Source organism: Electrophorus electricus, chromosome 6, assembly GCF_041902795.1.
Source record: "Electrophorus electricus isolate QZ-2024a chromosome 6, ASM4190279v1, whole genome shotgun sequence".
In the NCBI taxonomy this organism is placed as follows: Eukaryota; Metazoa; Chordata; class Actinopteri; order Gymnotiformes; family Gymnotidae; genus Electrophorus; species Electrophorus electricus.
Genome location: NC_137502.1, coordinates 6638090 through 6658827, shown reverse-complemented (window position 1 = coordinate 6658827; position 20738 = coordinate 6638090). Strand labels below are relative to the sequence as shown.

The window sequence follows — 20738 nt, the reverse complement described above, 5'->3', positions numbered from 1 at the left end:
AGCAGATCATATCTAACTATAACTTAGCATAGTTTCTGCTGTGCATTCAGCTGTTCTGCACAAGTGTTGATGCTGTGTTGGACTAATAGATTACCAGTAGCAATGCCAACACAAACAAAATTTACAGTGCATAAAATGATATCTTAGCAAGTGAAAACATCTTAAATCTAGTTTAATTATCGAAATCTCTCATTTTGAGATTGTTCTGAGAAATTATTTCTTATTTCTTAATTTTACCTAAATTACTTAAAATATCTCACTATATTGGAAGATAATTTTCTTGTTTCATGATAACTGCTTAAAAGATGAAAAATCTGCCAATTTTGTGTGAATTTTACTTGTTAAAATTACTTAAAACAAATAAAAAACATCTAGAAATATTATATTCTTACAACAATCTCTAAATGAGATATTCTAGATATTGAAATATATAGATATCTACAAAACTGAAAGTTCCCAGTATTCCTAGTAAGCTTTCTCCCTGAGTAATATTGCACGCTTTATGCCCATGGGCCATGATAGTGGTTGGACAACTCAGTACCTTCTTTGGTAACCTGTTTTAGCCTGAACATGCATGTACTGATGTAAGTTTATTACTAAATAATCTTTTGATGCAAGTTCTGCCTGTCTTGTTTGTATTATGTAATATTCCATGTAAATATTATATGTGCTATTATAGTGCTGTATGCTTCCTGAATTTAACATGTTATAGATGGCTCTTTGAATAATATGCGTTTAAAGTAGTATCATGTGAAATGTTGTGTAGTATAAATCATTTATTCCCATTTTGGAATGCTTTTTCTAATTTAAACTCTTTATTGTCTTTCTGTCACCCCAGCATTCATACTGTAATCACCATTCTGCATGTCTTCTGCTTGTGACTGGTGAGAGAAGTGAAGACAGTCTTTTGTAGTTTTCACGATGCCATTTGTGTCTTCACCATTCCTCTGGTTAACCGTTCAGATATCGCATAAGCACTGTGAGCATGAGTGCAGGGATTAATCAAAGCCAAACCATTGATCAGGATTGTAGGTACCATCATGTGTAACATTTACAGTGTGAACAATCCTTTTTCAATCGTTATTTTCAATCATTAACAATCGTTATTCCCTTATGCTAAGAAATACCTGTAATATGAAGAAGTTTTCTTGATTTTTGATTTTTTTTTCATATTTTGGTAATATTGCAAGCTTCAGATCATGATGTCAGCATTGTCTTCATCTGGCAGGTTCCTGGGTTTTGTGTGAAGTTAATGGTCTTGGCCACTGACACAGTGAGGATGTCTGAAGTTGAGGCCAGTGAATTCTCAGTGCCTCTGGTCCTCTTCCTACTCTTCCTACTTCTCCTGTACTGGTGAGTGGAGAGTTTAATGCTGCTGGGATGAAGAACCTTACAGTTGCATGACAAGAAAACTGACACCCTTGATTGTCCTGTTCTCACACTCACAGGTACCCTGACTATAATGGTCCTCTGGCTGTCAGAGGCTTGATTACTATCTGTTAGGACTGTAGTAATTTTGAAAATGAGATGTTCTCATGGCTTGGAAAAGGATTGCAGCTTTTGTGTCTGAAGTAGTAAAGATGAGATGTCTGCTGATAATCCATTGATTATTAAGAATTAAGAATATGGGTTTACTAGTGAGTTAAATTTTAAGGCTACTGAGATGGCGGTAGAAAATTACTTCAGTAAAACGGAGGGCTTCCCAATTAGTTTTGCATTTATTTTTTCCACATCTTTAGGTCTGCAATCAACTGTTATAATCGTTGTAATCCACCAATTGTAATAATCCCTGTAATCCAGCAATTGACAGAGAAATGGGCATCTGTCCTTACAAATACTCCTGTACAATAAGTGAACTCAATGAATGTAATGTAGTGCTCATTAATGAATGCCAGACACACTTGCTGAGCTGCTGTGCATCTTCTCAGCAGATATGCAGGTGACTTACATGTGTTCATGCAACTGTGCCTAAGAAGTGTACCATTTCTGATGGCAATGAATAATGCAATCACAGCGTCAGTGAAACTAAATAGACATTTATTTAGCATTAGATTATCAGTCACATTTTAATGGTCTTCACTTCTTTCTTTCTTTCTTTCTTGCTCTCTTGCGCTCTCTCTCTCTCTCTCTCTCCCTCCTTCCCTCCTCTGTGTTTCTGATGGCAATGAATAATGCAATCACAGCGTCAGTGAAACTAAATAGACGTTTATTTAGCATTAGATTATCAGTCACATTTTAATGGTCTTCACTTCTTTCTCTCCCTCCTCTGTGTTTATTTTAGAGGCAATGTGTATATCAGCAGTGGTAACTTAGTGGCCTGTTTTTCAGTGTCCATTACACCACTTCAAGACTCATGATTTTTAAGAACAGTATACGTTAAGTACTCTTTTATTTTCTGTTAAGAACATTTTAATATCATAGCACAAAAAGTAAAATACATAAATACTAATAATAATATTTTAATATGGATGGATGGAATGAAGAAAGGAACTTTATTGAACCTGGGGGATGAGTTGAATGATGAGTTGTATTGGTTTCAAGACCAGGTTTATTCTGGTTTTCTCATGAATTAGTGCACTCCTTCTTATCAGGGACAAATGTTCTTGGCCACCGTGCAAACACTTGGTCGCTCAGAACATGTAAATTCCTGTCTGTAGGGGAAGGCACATCTCACTGAACGGAAAGCTGGGTTATGGAGGGGCTTCCTATGCTGTCGTCTTGCAAATTAAGATTTATATCAGAGGATGAAACCCTCTTGCATGAGGACAACCATGACACCAAGGTTAAAAAAAAAAAAAAAGATTTAGGAGAGAAGGTGGATGGGCTTCTCTGGCATGTCTCCAGGGCAGAAATAAGCCACATTAAGGGATCAGTTTCTGGGTTTGAAACCTCATTGCATTGTAACGCATAAGCTTGTTGTCCTCGAAACAGGTCTTTCATGGCAAACGCTTGTAAAGTACAAACTTTACAAGCAAAATTTAGCATTTGTTAAACTGTGTTAAGTCTCCACGGTACCACTGGCTCTGGCGTTTGAGATCAGTCTATAGACTGCCATCTACTGGTTATTAAATGTAGACATGTGCAGGTGTACAGGTGAGGTGTGTGTGTGTGTGTGTGTGTGTGTGTGTGTGTGTGTATATATTCTATATAAGGTAGATATGCAAATGTAAAGTTTATAGGGTTTGGTTCAAAGTTTTTTAATGAAGCCTTAACTACAATGCACCAAGCTGTTGTTCAGGTATGATATGGTTTTGTTTAATCTAGGTAGGCTTGGCTAAGATGAGGACGGTGCAGAGCAATAATGTAGCACCCCTACTTTAGTCTCAGTTGTCTCGTTTGCTATCTTGCTTGCTGATTTCCATTCTGGCATGGTGATTGTTATTAAGTTCGAAATGCATCTTAGTCTTTGTAGAGGTGAAATTCCTCCGTTGAAGTCGGAGGAGTGTTCTTTTCTTTCCTTATATTGACTACATGCTACACTCTCACTAAGCTGGCTGTACACCAGGGCCCTTGCCACTGACGTACTCTCTTCCCTGGTGCAACAGGGTGTAAAGCATTGACATATTCACACAGACTTGCTCATAAAATCTGAGGAATGGAGGAGAGTGTGAGTCCATCTGTTTCTCTGCTCTAGGTGTTTAAAGAACTGGCATCATATCAGAAGGTCACACACTAAGATATGATATCAGAGCAGATGTGGTCAAGCAGGAAACAGTCTCTCCTCTCTCTCCCTCCCTCCCTCCCCCTCCATTTGTCCTCATACAATTTTGACCTGATCCTCAAACAAAAAAAAAAGTTTCCAATTGGCTGCATTTTAGCTTTTTCTGAATAATTTAGTAGAGATTAATAAAATTCAATAACCTATAAATTATGGAACTAAATAATTTTCAAGAAATGCCGGCTTTGGCTGTTATGTCCCACATGGGATTAAGTGTCACCTCCTCTGGTTTTAATTCCCTTCTTAGCATGGCTGTACAGATGAGCTGCATCCTTCATGAGGTCAGAGCTACCCTTCCTTCCTTGCTCGAACTGCCTCAGGTTAAGTTCCATTCCTGCATATTCTCCCTTGACCCTGCAAGGACATGTGTTGGTGGGTCCAGTAAATGATGTCTGAATCTGTATAATCTTACTCTAGTCTGTTGGTGTCTTATACTCAGTATAAGCAGTGAAATCATGGTGTCAGTGATGTCATCTCTTTCAGTTCAGCTCATAGTGACTTTAACTGACTTGGTTTGCCCTCCAGCTCCACACCCACTGGGACTGCAGGCCGGTTGATTGTGATTGTATCAGGCTGCGGACAGCTGACTTGGCAGCACAGCGGTTGCATGGCCAGATTGACTTTCATTGTCATTGAAATAGTTATTGTTTAATTGAGGGCTCTTGGACAGCCCATTCATCACGGATGTTAATCATATCAAGCGCTCACACCTCCCATAGAACCTGCTACGTTCAGCCATTTCCATGGCACTGGGCTCCTAATACATCTAAACGTGGTAATCGGCTCTAATTTCACCAAGATCCACCCAGCTCTGCAAATGAGCTCTGGGCTGACCTGCAGGCAGCCCTGCTAATAGGAACCAGAGCAGCTCCACGCAGTAGCCCCGTCCAATAGCCCCCACTGGCTCCACACCACTTGGTTTACATATGAGCTCAATGCTGTTAAATCTCATATTGCATGGCAGATAATGCAGTAACTGAAATGGGTCCACATTGAGTCTCCTCTCCCCTGCCACACTGTATTAACTGAGCAGGCTGCCGTAATGTTAATAGGGTTACCGACTGCAGCTCCAAGTGTGCTCTCTAGAAACATGCCTGTCAGAGTATGACTACACGCTTAGCACATTTCCCTGTAAGAAGCCTTCAGAAATTCCTTCTTCAGAAATTCATCCTGCATTCTGAATCCTGTCTTTAATGGGGCAAAGTTGGACAGTGTGTTTACATTAAGTAAATGGTTTTTTTTTGTTTGTTTGGTTTTTTTTTAGTTTTTTTTACTGTACCCAGACACTGGGCTCAAAATTACAGACCAACTATCATGTGCGCCCACTTCCCCCATGTTAAGCAGCCACTACTTGTCTCATTACCTGTATGTCTGGAGCTGGTTCAGCATTTTCTCTTGCACTCCTTCCTCTCCTTTGCCATCTTTCTTGTTTTCTTTCTCTGTTCCTTTCTCTCTCTCTCTCTCTCCCTCCCCCCTTTCTGTTGTGAGCTGGAGGAGGCAGGCAGACAGCTCTGTGTGGTCTCTGCTGCGGGCTGGAAATAGCCGAGTGTTTTCACCGTGCTGCGTGGCCGGGGAGAGTGGACCTGGGATTTGGAGAAGTGTTATGGAACTAGAGGGACTCGTCTGACTAACAGAGCGGGCGGTGTCACAGCAGGGCCGTTCGCATGGCTCTCGCACCTCTATTTTTGGTTGTTGTTGCCTTCCAGCTGGCTGCACCTGCAGGCTTTGAGAACGACATGGACTGGAGGTGTAGCGCTCATTGTCAGATGCTTCTTTCCTCCCCTCATCTTTCTCCAGCCCCATTTTGAGAGAAAGCTTTTGGTGAAAAGAGGTTCCTTAAACGACCAGACGGAGAGTGCAGCCATAGCAGGCCATGTGCTTTCTTTCCACACTGAGGTTATTCAGTATTAACACACAACTCTGCCTTCTTCCATTTGCTTTAGGATGCATGTATATGCACGATGAAAGCACATGTATCCATATGTAATTATAGTTTAACTGAGACCACTATATCCGGTGTGGTAATTTGTAGATTTTAAATGACTTTTCTGGCATAGCGGAGCAGAATTCTTGTCTAAAGTGGGAACAGTAAAATAAACACTTAGCTCACTGCAGCAGCTGCTGTGGTTTGGTATGCAAATAATCCAAGTTTATTGTCTGCTGAAATTTTTGTGATTAATAAATCTCCACTGTGGACTTTGGTTAATATTTTTGCATTGCATTTCATATAAAACCAAGATATTATAAAGCTCCCTTAACACAAAACACCCCTGAACATAATACTGCCTCTCACACACTACTGGTAAACCCAACACTAACTCCCATTGCAAATCCTTACAGACTAGGCTGCAAAACTGGCCTATGGTGTTGAATGAAACATCAACTGTGTATTTGTCCCACACCATGGAATATCTCGTATTGGGTGATGGTTCTCTATGTAGAACGTGATGGGTCTGTAAGTGCAGAGTAACATGTCTGTAGGTGCAGGGTGATGGCTGTGTAAGCTCAGGGTGATATGTCTGTATGGTCAGGGGGATAGATCTGTAAATACAAAGATCTGGGTTATGGGTCTTTAAGTGCAATGTGACGGGTCTGGAGGTGAAGTATTTTGGGTCTCTAAGACAAGGGTTATGGGTCTGTAAGTGGTAGGGTAAGGGGTTTGTAGATGGCTATGTGATGGGTCTGTAAGTCCAGAATGATTGGTCTGTAAGTGGCAAGGTGTTGGGTTTATAAATAGAAGGGTGAATGGTCTGTAAGTGGCAGGGAGGGGTGATGTAGGGTAATGGGTCACAACGTCATGGGGTCTCTAAGCACAGGGTTGCTGATCTGGAGGAGCAGGGTGATGGGTCTTTTCGTGTTTATCTGGAGGAGCCAGATGAATGTGTCTGTAAGAGGTGATTGACCTGTAAGTGTTGCTAGGTCTGGAGTAGCAGGGTGATGGGTCTGTAGGTGTTTTGATCTGGAGGAGCCAGGTTATGGGTCTGGAGGAGATGATGGATCTGGTTGGTCTGGAGGAGCAGGGTGATGGGTCAGTAAATGATGATGCTCTGTAAGTGGTGATAGGTCTGTAAATGGTGATGGTCTGTAATTGGTGATGGGTCTGTAGGTCTGTAGGTTTATGATTTGATAAAGTGTGATGTGTGAATGATGTCCTCTTGCAGGAAGGCAATATTGTGGAGCTGCAAGCATATATTCAGGTTTACAGCCTTGAATACACAGCTACTTACTGAGATCTCATTCAGGTTTCTCCCTCTCATTATGGGCCAGATTTGAGTGGTATGTTAAGCATGTCTTTCATTCAGTGAGATTAAATATGATTCTTATGGCTTGATCTTGATGGTATTGAGAGGCCTTGAGTGAAGTTCTTGACTATGATCATGAGAAATAGAACATCTCAGTATGAGAGACTGTAGAATAATGTGATTAGTTTGCTAGTGATTAATTATATAAATCTAATAGGAATGTTTGGTCCTATAGTATATTGTAGCTTGCAAATTTAAATAATTAGTTAAAACAGGTGATGTGGTGATGTCATCCAAGTTGTTGTGTAACAGCATATATGAAAGTGCTTTGGTGGTCTAGCTCCTATTTGTCTGCCATACTCTATGTTGCTAGTCTCCTGTCTCCAAGTCTCTTTGCCCTGCGTTGGGCTGCTCTCAGCCCCCTCAGATAAGCACCTGATATTTGGCTCACTAACACCCTGTGACACCAGCCATGCTGAGCCAGGCCCAGTTCACACACCAGCTTGGTGAGGAGCTGCTCGGAGGTCTCTCTCCCCCAACGCCTATGGGCAAATTCAGGCACGACTGCTCCAGCCTCATGGCGCCTCCCACCGGAGCTCTCCCAGGTCCCCACAGCCCCATCAATAAAACTGTAGAGTGGAAAGCTGGCATGCCCTGGCGCATGTGACTGCCACAGTGCTCAGCTCCACTCTGCTGGGTGTGTGTATGTGTGTGTGTCTCTACGCGGGAGTTAGAAAAAGGTCCAACCATATGGTTTTATGTCCAGGTTTGTGTTTGATGGAGCCAAACTTAATATGCTTTTTTTTTTCTCTTTTCTTTTTTTTTTAAATTGTTCATCTGTGTATATCAGTGTTTTTTCTCTGTGGACTAAAATCACTGACAGACACAGTAATCCTTCATAAATTAGTGAGCTGTCATTGGCATCCATTTTTATTAGGTCCATAACAATAAGCAAGACACGCCTGTGATCACAGATGATGAAGAGCAACTAGAAATTGGTTCAACCCAGTGAAGTCACAGCAGTAACGTCTGCTGCAGTCAGTATGCATGACTGTGTAGCCGAGGAGATGTTCGCTGATAATTAACAGTTTGTCTTGTTGCTTTCTGTGAAACACATTACAACATGAAACATTTTTCCTGTTAGCCTCTTGCAGTATTATTTATGAGCACAAGTGGCGAAATAGTGCCGCATTGGAACTGTTCTCCTTGGAAAATGAAATGTTTAAAAAACATGTTCCCTTAGACAGAGAGCAGGTAACCATGTGACATTCTGATCTCACTGATGTTGGTAAAATAAGCTCTATAGTGAGTAGATGTTCTTTAGCACTGAAACACTTTCGAACACTAGCAGACATGAGGTACTTTTGGCTCTTGAAGCACCAGTATATAACAGTGTTAATCATTAAGCAGTGAGCCACTAATGTCTAACCTTTTTTCACCCTTATCGGAATTTTCCATACACAATATCTGTCAGCAGTGCAGCTGTTTCTAGATTGGTTGTCCATGGGGTTGACCATTTACCCACAGTAAAAGCCCTCGAGAATGCAAATGCATGTCTCCTTGCTAAACCTGCTGAGAGATCACAGTGTGTCAGTGTAGTGACAGTGGATCTGAGAGTATGAAAGGCGTCACATACAGCTCTTATTATTCTGCACTCTTTGACTAGTACAGAGTGTCTGGCTCTGCTCTGGCCTCTGGCCTGATATCCACTGTGACACTCTCTCTCTCTCTCTCTCTCTCTCTCAGCGTCACCAGTTCTCTCTTTCTCTTTCTCTCTCTCCTTGCCTTCTGCTTCTCTCTCTCATCCTCTCTCATATCCCCTTGCCTACTCTTTTGCTTGTCTGAATATCTAGTATGTAAAAAAAAAAATGTAATTTTTTTTTCTTTCTTGCTGTCGTCTGAGATTTATCCTGACCACTGGAGGTTGTTGGACTTTATGAGACCTGTGTTGGACTTTTACCTACCTGTTCTACCTCACACTCTCTCTCTCTCTCTTTCTCTCTCTCTCTCTCTCTCTCTCTCTCTCTCTCATTCCCCTGATCCCTCTCACACTCTCCATCTCCTACTTTCCTGCTCTTTGCCTCTTTCTCTCTCTGTATCACTGTCTCTCCCTCTCAGCATTGCACTTCGTCTTCAGCCCTGATGATACTACTGCCTAACCTGTCTCTTCTCACTCCTCCATAAAAACAACACAATGACTCAGTCAGTCAGAACGTCTCCTCTCTCTGTCCCATTGACTGGACAGAGCAGGCTCACTAAGCGACGTTAGCCCAAAAGGAAATGCAGTAAGGTCAGCCCAAAAGGAAAAGCTAATTACATGTTAATCAAAAATGGCACACCAAAGCTTAGACAGGTCATGAATATGTAGAGGGAAACCAGGCCCCAGGTGTGTTTGGGCCAGAGATGTCCCAGTGGCATGAGGGGGCTGTTGCTGCTGAAAAACCAGAAACCTTCTTATTTGTGCAAGCTAAATCTTTGACAAAAGGTGGATGTTAAACATATACTTAGTCACATTCAACTTCATTTTTCTGTTTTTTGAAATCTTTATATACCCTAGTGTGCATCATATTATTTATTTATTTCATAATTGAACATACAACAATATACCTGTATACCCATGTAGTTAAAGTTCACAAAATTCTTAACACTAACAGACTTGCAGATTCACAGTGTCTTCAGCTTCATGCTGTGTAGCCCAGCATGTGCTGGAGGAGTATTGTATTTTCACAGACCAGTTTGCTCCATTCCTTCTGTGCAAAATACAGCCACCTGCTGTTCTGTACTGAGTCAGAGTTCAGACTGCAATGCCGGACCTTATGCTGTTTTTAGATGTCCAGAAATTTTTCACGTTCCCCTAAGGAGAACTTTAAGGGAAACTTCATTCAGAAATAACTTCTCCCAAAGCGTCATCTCCTGCGTTCACTCCACTGGCTCCCTGTCGTGGCTTACATCAGATTTAAAACACTGACGCTCCCTTACAAAGCTAAAACTGGACCAGCTCCCACGTACATGAAGCACCAATCAAACCCCGTTCTGCGCCACGCTGCCTTCAGACCTCCTAGCACAGTTCCACTGTCCCACTATGTATCAAGACTCAATGCAAGCATGCAGAAATGTTTTGTTGGAGACTAAAGGGCACATCTGTAAGTTTGCTGTGAACAAGGGCTTCTGCCAAATAATAGAAATGTGAGTGGAATGTAAAAGTCTACAAACCCAAAGCGAGGTCAACTCCGTTTGCTGATGCGCAGAGACTCTGTCTGCTGTTGCGGTGTGAGTGTGTGTCGTGGCTGGGCCAGAGAGTGCTCTGTCAGGATTCTAGGCTCACACAGAAGCTTTTCCAGCCTGAATGACTGGGACTGTCTGTCACCAGTATACATGTCAGCTTCTGGCAGCTGATGGTGAATATTTCTGTGCTGTTGTGAAAAATGGGTCCAAATCCAAACATGGACAGATTGAACCAGTGATTCATCCTCATTTGTTAGCAACGTCATCACCGTTTGTGACGGCTTGTGCCGCAGAGTAATTAAGGAGGTGTCATAAAATGTTTCAACTTTTTCTACAGCACCGATAAAGCCTCTTTCTCAAATCTGACAGTTAATATGGTAATGAGCTCCTGCAGAGTTGGAGATTGCTAGAGAAGTTTTTTTCTTTTCTTTTTCCTTTGTACAGTAGATTTTGGTGCTTGTCTGAAACATCGTTGTGTGTTTCCTCACATCCCATACCACCCATGGCAAGGACTATTCTTACCTGTATTGAGGTGTGGTAAAATCTATGGAGCTTGTGGTTGTCATGGGAACTTTGAATACTGTTGCACTGTTGTTAACTTGGCAGATTCAAAATGAGCCCTCATTAAGTAACTTTTCAAGTTGGAGGGCACAGCATGTTAGTTGGCCTCTCACCTCTTGGAGCTCGACTTCAAAGTGCTGCTCTAAAACGTAGTAGTCCAGTAGTGGTGTTTCAACAAAAGTGGCACTCATACACAGTGCAGTCCTGCTCTTCCAGCATGGAGGGAATGCACTGGCAGCACCTGCCTCTGTCCTAAGGTTGAGGTGCTGTTTGGGAATGGAGTTTGCTATATTTACTGTTATATTTACTGTTATATTTACTGTTATATTTACTGTTGTATCAATTCATTTCTCAAATTTTGATTGTTTTTTCCCCCTCTTTCCCTGTGCTGAAAATTATAGATTCTTTTTGAAGTCTTTTATTTGTGTTTCCTTATTTTCTTTTTCCCACCCACCTTAGGTCTTGCCTGCGCGCGCATGCGCACACACACACACACAGACACACACACACACACACAGACACACACACACACACACACACACACACAGACAGACAGACAGACAGACACAAGTACACCTGCAAAGTCATCACACAGGCTTGTCTCTCTCTCTCTCTCTCTCTCTCTCTCTCCCCACTTAGGTATTCAGTCTGCCCTTACTCAGTCCTGGAACAATGTGGGATCAAACATCCAAAACCAGTTCCATTCTTTGGAAACATGATGCTGTTTCAAAATGTAAGACTCTGCTTATAATGCATTTCAAGTCTTTTTGCATGGAAGCTGTAGGTGACCTTTTAAGAACCAAAATTTAAGAACCAAAATCTTCTTGCACATGTTAAAATGCTTGTTGTATCACTCTGTCAGCATGGCATGACTGTTGTTTATTCTTATTAGTTTATTTTATTAAAGCATAGACAACTTTCCTACACACTCACACATGCATTCACCACACACCAAAAGGCTTTAAAAAGTGTAGTTTGTTTTTTTTAAAATCTGCACATCATTAAATTTGTTCATTAAAGATGACTCAAAACTAATGACTTCTAATACCATGTGATTCCCAAACAGATTAGTGTCAGCTTAATTGCTTTACTTCTGCTATGAATATGTAAAAGGCAGAAGACCAATGGGCAGGTTTAATATTACTAAATTAATACTTCAGCTTTACTGCTTTATTTCACCATGAGGGTTTGCATAATAAAGACTGAGTTTTGATTATTCGGGTCCTAAATGTGTTACCGCCACATTGTGTGCAGCCTTCACAGACCATCATCAATGTGTTTCTCACACTGACGCAGGATGTCAAATGAGGATGTATTAGAGAGGAGAGAATGAGCAAGGCTTCAGTGCTGTATACTGTTATCAAGTGCAGAGTTTGTAAGGGCCAGTGTGTGCAGTAGCAAATGAAATTTACCCTTCGACTAAAGCGTGCACAGCGACATGGTCTCTGTATTTTCCAGGGTCAGTTATTTGCTCTGATTATTAGCTGAGTGGTTTGCATGGTGTGGAAGATTTGTGAATGTATAACTAATCTATCAGTAGCACTCAACTGCATGTTTTTTTGACCTTCACCTTGGCCCTAGACGTAATGCTCACTCAAGCCTTAACCGTAAGCCTGGAGTTTAGCTGTTGGATCGTTTGCAGGCAGAGAGGGAGAGGGAGAGCAGATTTGGCTAAAACTGCTCAGACCTGCTTCTGCACGAGCACAGGGCCCCGATTACCTTCCCAGATCGATATGTTTCTGTCAGCCAGCCATGGTGAGCTGGATGGCTTGTCGCTTATGGCCCTCACGTCTTTCTGTCTGTGGGTCTTCTGTAGCTCCCTCACTTATTTGTTCTGCCACGTCTTTCTTAGAGCTCTGTCATTGTAGCTCAGTGAGGAGCAGCGTTTTTGACCCAAACATTCCCGTGCCGTACATCCCCGAGCACCTGTGTGGAGCTCTAATAACCGTTATTCTGCGATGATTCTGATTTATTATGGATATAAAGAAATCCAGATCTTACCTGGCACACCTAAGCCCAGGAGTGTCAACACAGCCATGCTCAGACAAGGAATTCTGCTACGAGCATGGCCTCTAAAAGTGTGCCATCAGATTCAGCTTGTGAGATGGGTCTGTTTGACTGTCCGTCTCTCTGTCTGTCTATCTGGCTCTCAATATATCTGCCCTTGTCTCCATTTCTCTTTGTCTGACCTTTTTCTTATGTCACTTTCAGTTCATATTTATCTCTTTTACTTTTATATAATGCTTTTAGAAATATGAATATATGCACAATGTTGTCTTGCATAATCTCATAGTCTATGTGCAGATTCACAAATGTACAGAATCGTGTGTGTGTGTATGTATGTGTGTGTGTGTATGTATGTGTGTGTGTGTGTGTATGTATGTGTGTGTGTGTGTGTGTGTATGTATGTGTGTGTGTATGTATGTGTGTGTGTATGTATGTGTGTGTATGTATGTGTGTGTGTATGTATGTATGTGCGTGTATATGTGTGTATGTGTGTGTGTGTGTGTGTGTGTGTGTGTGTGTGTGTGTGTGTGTGTGTGTGTGTGTGTGTGTGTGTGTGTGTGTGAGAGAGAGAGAGAGAGAGCACATGTCAGCAGACCTCAGCAAACATTCTCTAGAGTCTTACTCTTGCTGAATTCTCTGACCCAGTTCTAGAGGCCATCCTTCAAGCCAGAGCTTGTGTATATGTGTGAAGGGATGGGGTTGACAGTGGAAATAAATGCATGTGTTTGTGTTATCAGCACTTAGACAGAACACAGTCCCACCCTGAGCTTGGGTTGCAGCCTTCTCATTAGGGATCTGCTAGACAGGGCAGGAGAAGGGAAGAGATAGCTCTGAGTATTTAAGAGAGCAGAGCGTCCAGGAAACAAGGCTATCATTACTTAGTTATCATTTAGTAAGTTGTTGGTTCAGTTCAGAAAACTAGGCTATGATTTATAATGTCAGGGCCCAGATGAATTTACACAGGGAAGATTCAGTGCAGTTGGGTTATATAGGTGGTTTGGGGTAACTGTGTTGGCTAAATATCAGCAAAGGGTTAAGAGACATATAAGATAAACAAACATAGACAGAGAGCAAGAAATAGTTTATTGCACGGAAATAAAGGCAGGGTGGCGTGACGTTGAGAAGTTGACAGCATTTGCAATTGCTCATTATCTCTTGTTATCTCATTACCATGTCTGTCTGTCTCTTCCTCTCTCTCTTTTTCTCACTCAAACTCCCAAACCACAACAGCGCATTAGCAGGATATGCTCTATTATGAAATGCAGTTCTCATAAAGGTGATCTTCGGTCCATTTAGGTCCAGACATGCTCCCTACAGTCTTACAAGCTGGCGCACACGGGCAGAGAGGCGGGCACACACACCTTGCTCTCTCCTTTCCTATTTCAGTTTTTTATCTGTTGTTGTCCTGTCTTCAGCGTTAATGAACTCCATGCACGTTATTTGTCCTAGAGTTTTCTTATGCCACTTGTGTTTGTATTTTCTACCACTATTACTCGCCATTAGCAAAAATACAAAAATAAATAAATAAATAAATAACAGTCAGGGCAATCAGATTGCCAGTAAACCAACTGTAAGGCACTGACGTAAGAAAAGAGGAGAGACTGTTTCCTGTCTGCCTGATTCAGGCCTGCTTTATTGATCTTACACATCTGTGATGAATCCTCAATGAGACCTGTGGCAGACTGCAAGGAGTCACCCATTCGTATCCGTTTAGCTGTTGGCTTCTGTTCCACGTCTAGCTCGGGCACACACGCAAACACGTGCACTCGTGTATAGATTCATAGTTTATACACACCCAGGGAGATATCCACATGCACAAATATCCTCCCTTCCCAACGACATGGCAGTAATAAAAGACCAAAAAGAGATCAGAACAAAAGGACACACCCCACTGCTTCATGCTTACTGAGAAATGGACATGCGTGCACACACGCGCTCTCTCTCTCACACACACACACACACACACACACACCATTGTACCATGCCCACCAGGGAGACTGCAGTAATGGCATTGCCAGCATCTCTGGGCAGGAAAGGGGAGGGCAGAGGGCAGGGTGCCAGCACGGTCTGCTCCTTCATTAGCTCTGAGATGGGGAAAGTCAAAGGCTGCCATGCATACCAAACCTGTGTGTGTCTGTGAGTGTGTCTGTATCTGTGCGCATAAGCGTGTTTGTGCACTGAGTGTTTTATTTGCGTTTTTGAGTTGCAAGTTAGTTTATTTCTGCCTTCTCATTCTTAAAATTTATGCAGTCATTCAAGGACAAGTGACTTGCATGAGAGCAAAACATTTTCTATTTGCTTCAAGCCCATGAAAAAGGCCTTTTAATTATTTCAGAATAATAAATACATAAATGTGTCATTACTGCCCTCACGGTAGATACCTCAAATATACCTTCTCAGTAATGCTTATGAGCTTAAGCACCTGCTCTAGACTGACCCCTAGTGGCTGACTGAAGCTCTCAACGCAGGCTGTCCCCATTCTCGGATTTTCTATATCCATCTGCTTTGTCCTCTGCATTAGACCATCTTACACCTGTCACACTCCTCTTTTAAACATTTTTGCAGTGGCAGCACATATCTCTCAATATGGCCTTACAAAGTTTAACTCACTTGCAGTGTCCTTAACTTTATTGCTACATACCTGAGAGAGAATGTATGAAACACTAACACTATAAACTGATTTTTTAATGAATGCATTAATTAATAAATAAATTAACATGTTTATTATATTACCATATAATTAACATATTTAAATGATTTGTATTTAGTGAAGCTAGGGGTAACTGCTCAGTGAAATGCAACAAGCTGCTTACTGAGGTTTGTGGGTGATGGATCAGTCAATGATTAAATCTGAAATATTAAAAAGGCATACATTGACCTTGGTGAAGAGAGGAGAGGTGAGCAATGCCATGTGGTGAAAGATGATTGAAAAAAGGATTAAACAGCGATGAAACATGAGCGTAATTATTGACACTACATATGCATGTTTGTGAATATACTAATCTCGCATCCAGAACCCACCCACTGAGAACAAAAGGAATTAATGACAATCAAGCGTGTATTTGTCGCCCCCCTCCACTGTCACTCTCAGGCCCCCCCTACCCCTCCCTCGCTCCCTCTCTCCCTCTCTCTCGCTCTCCCACTCTCTCTATCATCACTGTCTTTCATACATATTCTTATTTTGCTCTCTGTCCTTTTTCTCTCTCCGTAACATGGAGGCACTGTGACTCCATAGTGATGTTCATCAATGCCCATTGTACACAAATCCAACCAGGAATGATGCAGTGGAATCTGTCACCGCTTACATACTTGTCGTACACTAGGTAGGGTTCTGGAACTGCAGGTCAGTTTGTTTGGCCAGGTATTAAGGTAAAGACGTGCTACTCAATACAGCAGATGCATCAAGCAGGAAGGAAACTTGATCAGCCCTCTGAGTGAAGTTTCATTTTCAAACGAGCAAGCTCTAATTTTAGCTACAAAACTGCAAAACACATCGCTTCCAAAATCTTTTGTTGAGGACCAAGACAAGAATTCAGAAGTTTGTGCAGACTTGCAGACACACTCACACGTGCTCGCTCACACGTGCACCTACACACACACACACACACACACACACACACACAGTAAACGTGGCACTGCTATTCATGCATTATTTTTAAGAGTATTTAGACTGTCAGTCATCTGTCAACCTGACGTATTAGGAGCTGCAGAGCTGGACAGGATTTAATGTTATATACATCACACTTACAGAATGTATTTCCTCACATGTTTGATATTGATATGCTTAACTAGACTCTGCTGCCTCGTGTGTGCTTTTATTCCCATTTGCAGGGATTTTTCGATGTTCACAAGGACCTGATTAACCAATATGGCAGAGTATGTGGGTAAGCCAACATGTTAACTGTGTACCATTTGGTTTTGCACTTTATAAAATATGTGGCAGATGTTTTGGTGATAAGTTGCAACACATGAACCTTTTCATGCTTGTCCATCACAGCTAAGGCTCTGAGCTTTGTAGAACTGCTTTACTTTCTTCATTTCCCAAGTGGATTTGTAAGAATGTGGCTGTAACTACAATAGGAATTTTAAGCAGTGAAAACATTAGAAAGAAATAGTTTTGTCTACTATTATTTTTGAGCTGTGGGCTTGTATGAATGTAGAGATTTGTGTTTTACTAAACTAGTGCTGAAGTAGTTCAAAGAATGTTCAAGACTCTAAACAATGTGTAAATAATGTGTTATTTATTCTTTCATGTCTTTTTAAACGCACTTATAATTATCATGGTGATTGTTCAAACTTTATCTCCTACTCGAGCTCTCAAGCTAAAACCAACAAACATTGCCTGGGGCATCTGGCCCATTTTCTTCAAACTGCTGCCTTTTTGCAATTTTAAAGCCATGGCACCAAACTTTATATAGAGCTTCAGGCTATTGGCCCAAAATATGACACAGCTTTTTGTGCAAACTTCAGACCCTTCTCCCACCCCCCCCCCCCCCCCCCCCCGCCCATTCAAACCTCTAAGACCTTCAAGAATTTTTGAAAGTTTACTTCCTGCAGTCCCTTTCACTATAGTTGCAAAACGGAATCCACTTTTTTGTTGTTGAGTTATTGAGTTGACTTGACTGCCACTGCAGATTTACAGTGAATTTCTGCCAGTAGCATGTGTTCTCTTCAGGCCGTCTAGCACATTTATGGGCTTTAGTGGACATTTAATAATCAGGGAGTGAAGGCTGCTCACTCTGCTGCCCACAGAAGTAAGGGAACGAAGACAGAAATGTCGGGATATATGGCAGAAGACAGTAAGAGTAAGCTTCCAGCCTGGGACCACCGTATCACTGTACTGTCCTGTCAGTTACACACCTGTCAGCACATCATTAGAATAGTCCAACAGGGAAGTCCAATAAAACATTTCTGAAAGGTATCCAATAAGCTTAGCATTTGTTGGTTTATGCTGACCAGGAAGGGTGGAGATTTATTTATTTATTTATTTATTTATTTATTTATCTGTTTATTTATTTATTTATTTGTTTTTGTTTATTGGTTTAGAATTTGATTCGTTTTTTCCCCCGGCATCTTTGTTTGGTTGGCTCATTGGCTGTCGTCTTGGCCATTGGGCATCTGGGTGCCCAGGGATTCAGGATGTCTAAAGAATTCACTGTGGGACTACAAGAAGAACATTAGCGCAGGTGCACTCAGACAAACTGCTAACAGCTTTAGCGTTTATGTCCTTCTGGCCCAGTAAGGCCTGGGGGTGACAGAGCTCAAGCAGTTATAGCCTGTTCAGTAGTGATGTAAACTACATCCTCTGCCTGTAACTGGAAGCTTCTGGAGATTGTCTGGGATAGACGATTTAATTGTTTCAGTTTTTGCCTGTAAGGTTTTGTATCTAATTATGACTGCTTAATAAAGATGTTCAATTATCTGCTCTTTCTGTGAAACTGATTCTCATTTAAAAGACAGTTAATAAGCCTGAGCTCCTGTATGAGAATATCCCGGAACACATGTGCATGTGGGACCACTCACACATAGACATATAGAGTATGTATGTGAATTAGCTGGGGTGCGTGTGTGAGAGAGAGAGATTTAATGCAATGTAATTTACAATGACCCCATCATCATGTGGTGTGTGTTTGTGTGTATATGGTTGGGTGTTTGCCTAGTTATTATCTAGGCAGAAGGCCTGTGGTGGTGGTAGCCGACCCAGACATGCTTAAGCAGATTATGGTAAAGGAGTTCCATAACTTCCCAAACAGAATGGTGAGTGGAAATTTGCATTCCACACACACACACACACACACACACACACACACACACACACACACACACACACACACACACACACAATACGCTGATGTTCTGATACAACTGAGTGTGTGTGTGTGTGTGTGTGTGTGTGTGTGTGTGTGTGTGTGTGTGTGTACACACAATTTAGTATGTGTATTTAGTGGCATGACTGGCCAAAGCTGGAGCACTGCAGGTTGCTGAGGTCACTAGTAATGATCACATGTCTTATTTATCAAAGGGGTGGTTCTTGAGATATCATGAGTCTCTGTGCAGAGACCACTGGGTAATGTTAAAGGGAAATGGTGACAGAAGAACAAAAATCAATACTGATGTTCATAAATACCATCTCAGCTTGTGACCCATTGAGCGCTATGCTGTGATGCTTGTTGGTGTATGCGTGTATGTGTGTATAGGTTTTACTGAACAGCTCACAATACGTACACCATCTGTGACAGACAGCGGGAGAAAACTCATAAAGTGGATCACCGTGGCAGCCCAAAAACAAATTCTGTGTTGGCTTCTGTTCATACAAATAAATATTGTACATTTCCACCTTCCCCCATCCCCCCTTCCCCCCACATACACACTGAGACTAGCGATCAGTGAAGGAAGAGTAAAGTTAACTCTTAGAGCCAGAAGCCTGAAGGAAAAACCAGGTAAAACCCTGACAGAGATTCTCTAGTGCTCCTGATTAAAAAATGTGGTCCAGCCCAGCTGCTCCAGTCTAATGGGCTTACTGAGCCCACAGAGCTCTGGGTCGCTTCATCTTCATCTTCATAAGGACATGCCTTCCAGGAGTGGGGATATAAAGAAAGGCAAGTTTGCTTGTATAGCACCTTTCCATACACGGTGGGAATTCAAAGTGCTTTACATAGCCATAGAAGAACTTAAATAGTAAAGCTAATTACAGTCCTAGATATATCTCCTCAGAAAGGTTTTTGCCAAAAAGAAAAAAAAAAAAAGGTTTTTACATAAAACTATTTCTTAAATTAAACACAGTCGATTTCAGTAGAAAACAAATTAAATAAACATTTTAAAAATATATTTAAAAAATGAAACATATACATTAAAAGAAAAAAAAGAATTGTTAAAATTGAAAGATGAATTAAATTGAAATAATTAAAAGTTTAATTAAAATGAGTAAGCTTTAAAAAAAGATATAAAGCACATAAAACGAAAGCTGGAGAATAGTAGTGCAAAGCTGTGCCTGAGAGCTAAACACAGTATGCTGGACCTAACTGACAGCTAGATTGAATAGATAGGTTTGCAGTCCCGATTTGAAGATGACCACTGTTCAGACACTTCTGAGGTTCTGTGACAGATGACTCCATCTAAGAGCTGCATAGAAACTAAATGACCTTAGGCACGAATAACTGATGAGCTTCTAGAGACCTAAGAGGCATGCTAGGATTGTACTGTTTGAATGTGTCAGAGAGATACATGGGCTCTGAGCCATTTAGTGATTTAGAAAGGAGTAATAGTACCTTTTAAAGTGCATTCTGTAACACTGGGAGCCAGTGTAAGGATTTAAGAATAGGCAGTGATGTGTTCTGTTTGTTTGGCTCTAGTAAAAGCTCCGGCAGCTGCATTTTGAATGAACTCATTTTGTCTGTTTTTTTAGGAAGACCAGTAAGGAGACCATTAAAATAATCAGCCCTGCTTTAAATAAATCTCTAATTTTGTTAACATTTTTGATATAATAGAATGCTGATTTAGTAATTGCTTTGACGTGACTGCTAAAACTGAGATACGAGTCTATCAGAACATCTAGGTGGCAAACCAGTTCTTTTGAATTCAGGGCTCAAGATGGGCAGCAAATCTACCCCTCTCATATTTAGTTCTGAATAAATTAATCTGTTTCGTCTTTATTCAACTGCAAGATATCTTTGCACATAGTTTTAATATGTTCAAGGCACTAGCATTGTGAGTTGATGGGACCATAGTAATTTAGAGCCAAATAAATCCGAATAAATTGAATAAAAGTAGCCCAAGAACAGAACCCTGGGTGACGCCACAGGCATCCACTCAGATACTCACACACTCCACAGAACACCTTTACACATATGTGCAACAACAATGCATAAATCACCTATGCATATCATCACTAGTACATGCTTTCATGTTCCACAAAACATTACACTTTTCCCAAAATTACATATTTTAAATGAGAAATATTACTATGTGTTTTATGAGCCTAAAAA

At 41.3% G+C, this 20738-nt stretch overlaps 1 protein-coding gene across 1 annotated transcript in view; it reads left to right on the top strand.

The window, feature by feature from the left end:
* tbxas1 (thromboxane A synthase 1 (platelet)) overlaps positions 1-20738 on the top strand; it is a 56477-nt gene that overhangs the window by 9214 nt on the left and 26525 nt on the right. Inside the window, exons 2-5 of the mRNA XM_026999547.3 lie at positions 1229-1353; positions 11386-11479; positions 16585-16637; positions 18414-18510. Of these exons, the coding sequence (XP_026855348.3) occupies positions 1253-1353; positions 11386-11479; positions 16585-16637; positions 18414-18510 (345 nt within the window). The 5' untranslated portion in view covers positions 1229-1252. The remainder of the gene's footprint in view (positions 1-1228; positions 1354-11385; positions 11480-16584; positions 16638-18413; positions 18511-20738) is intronic.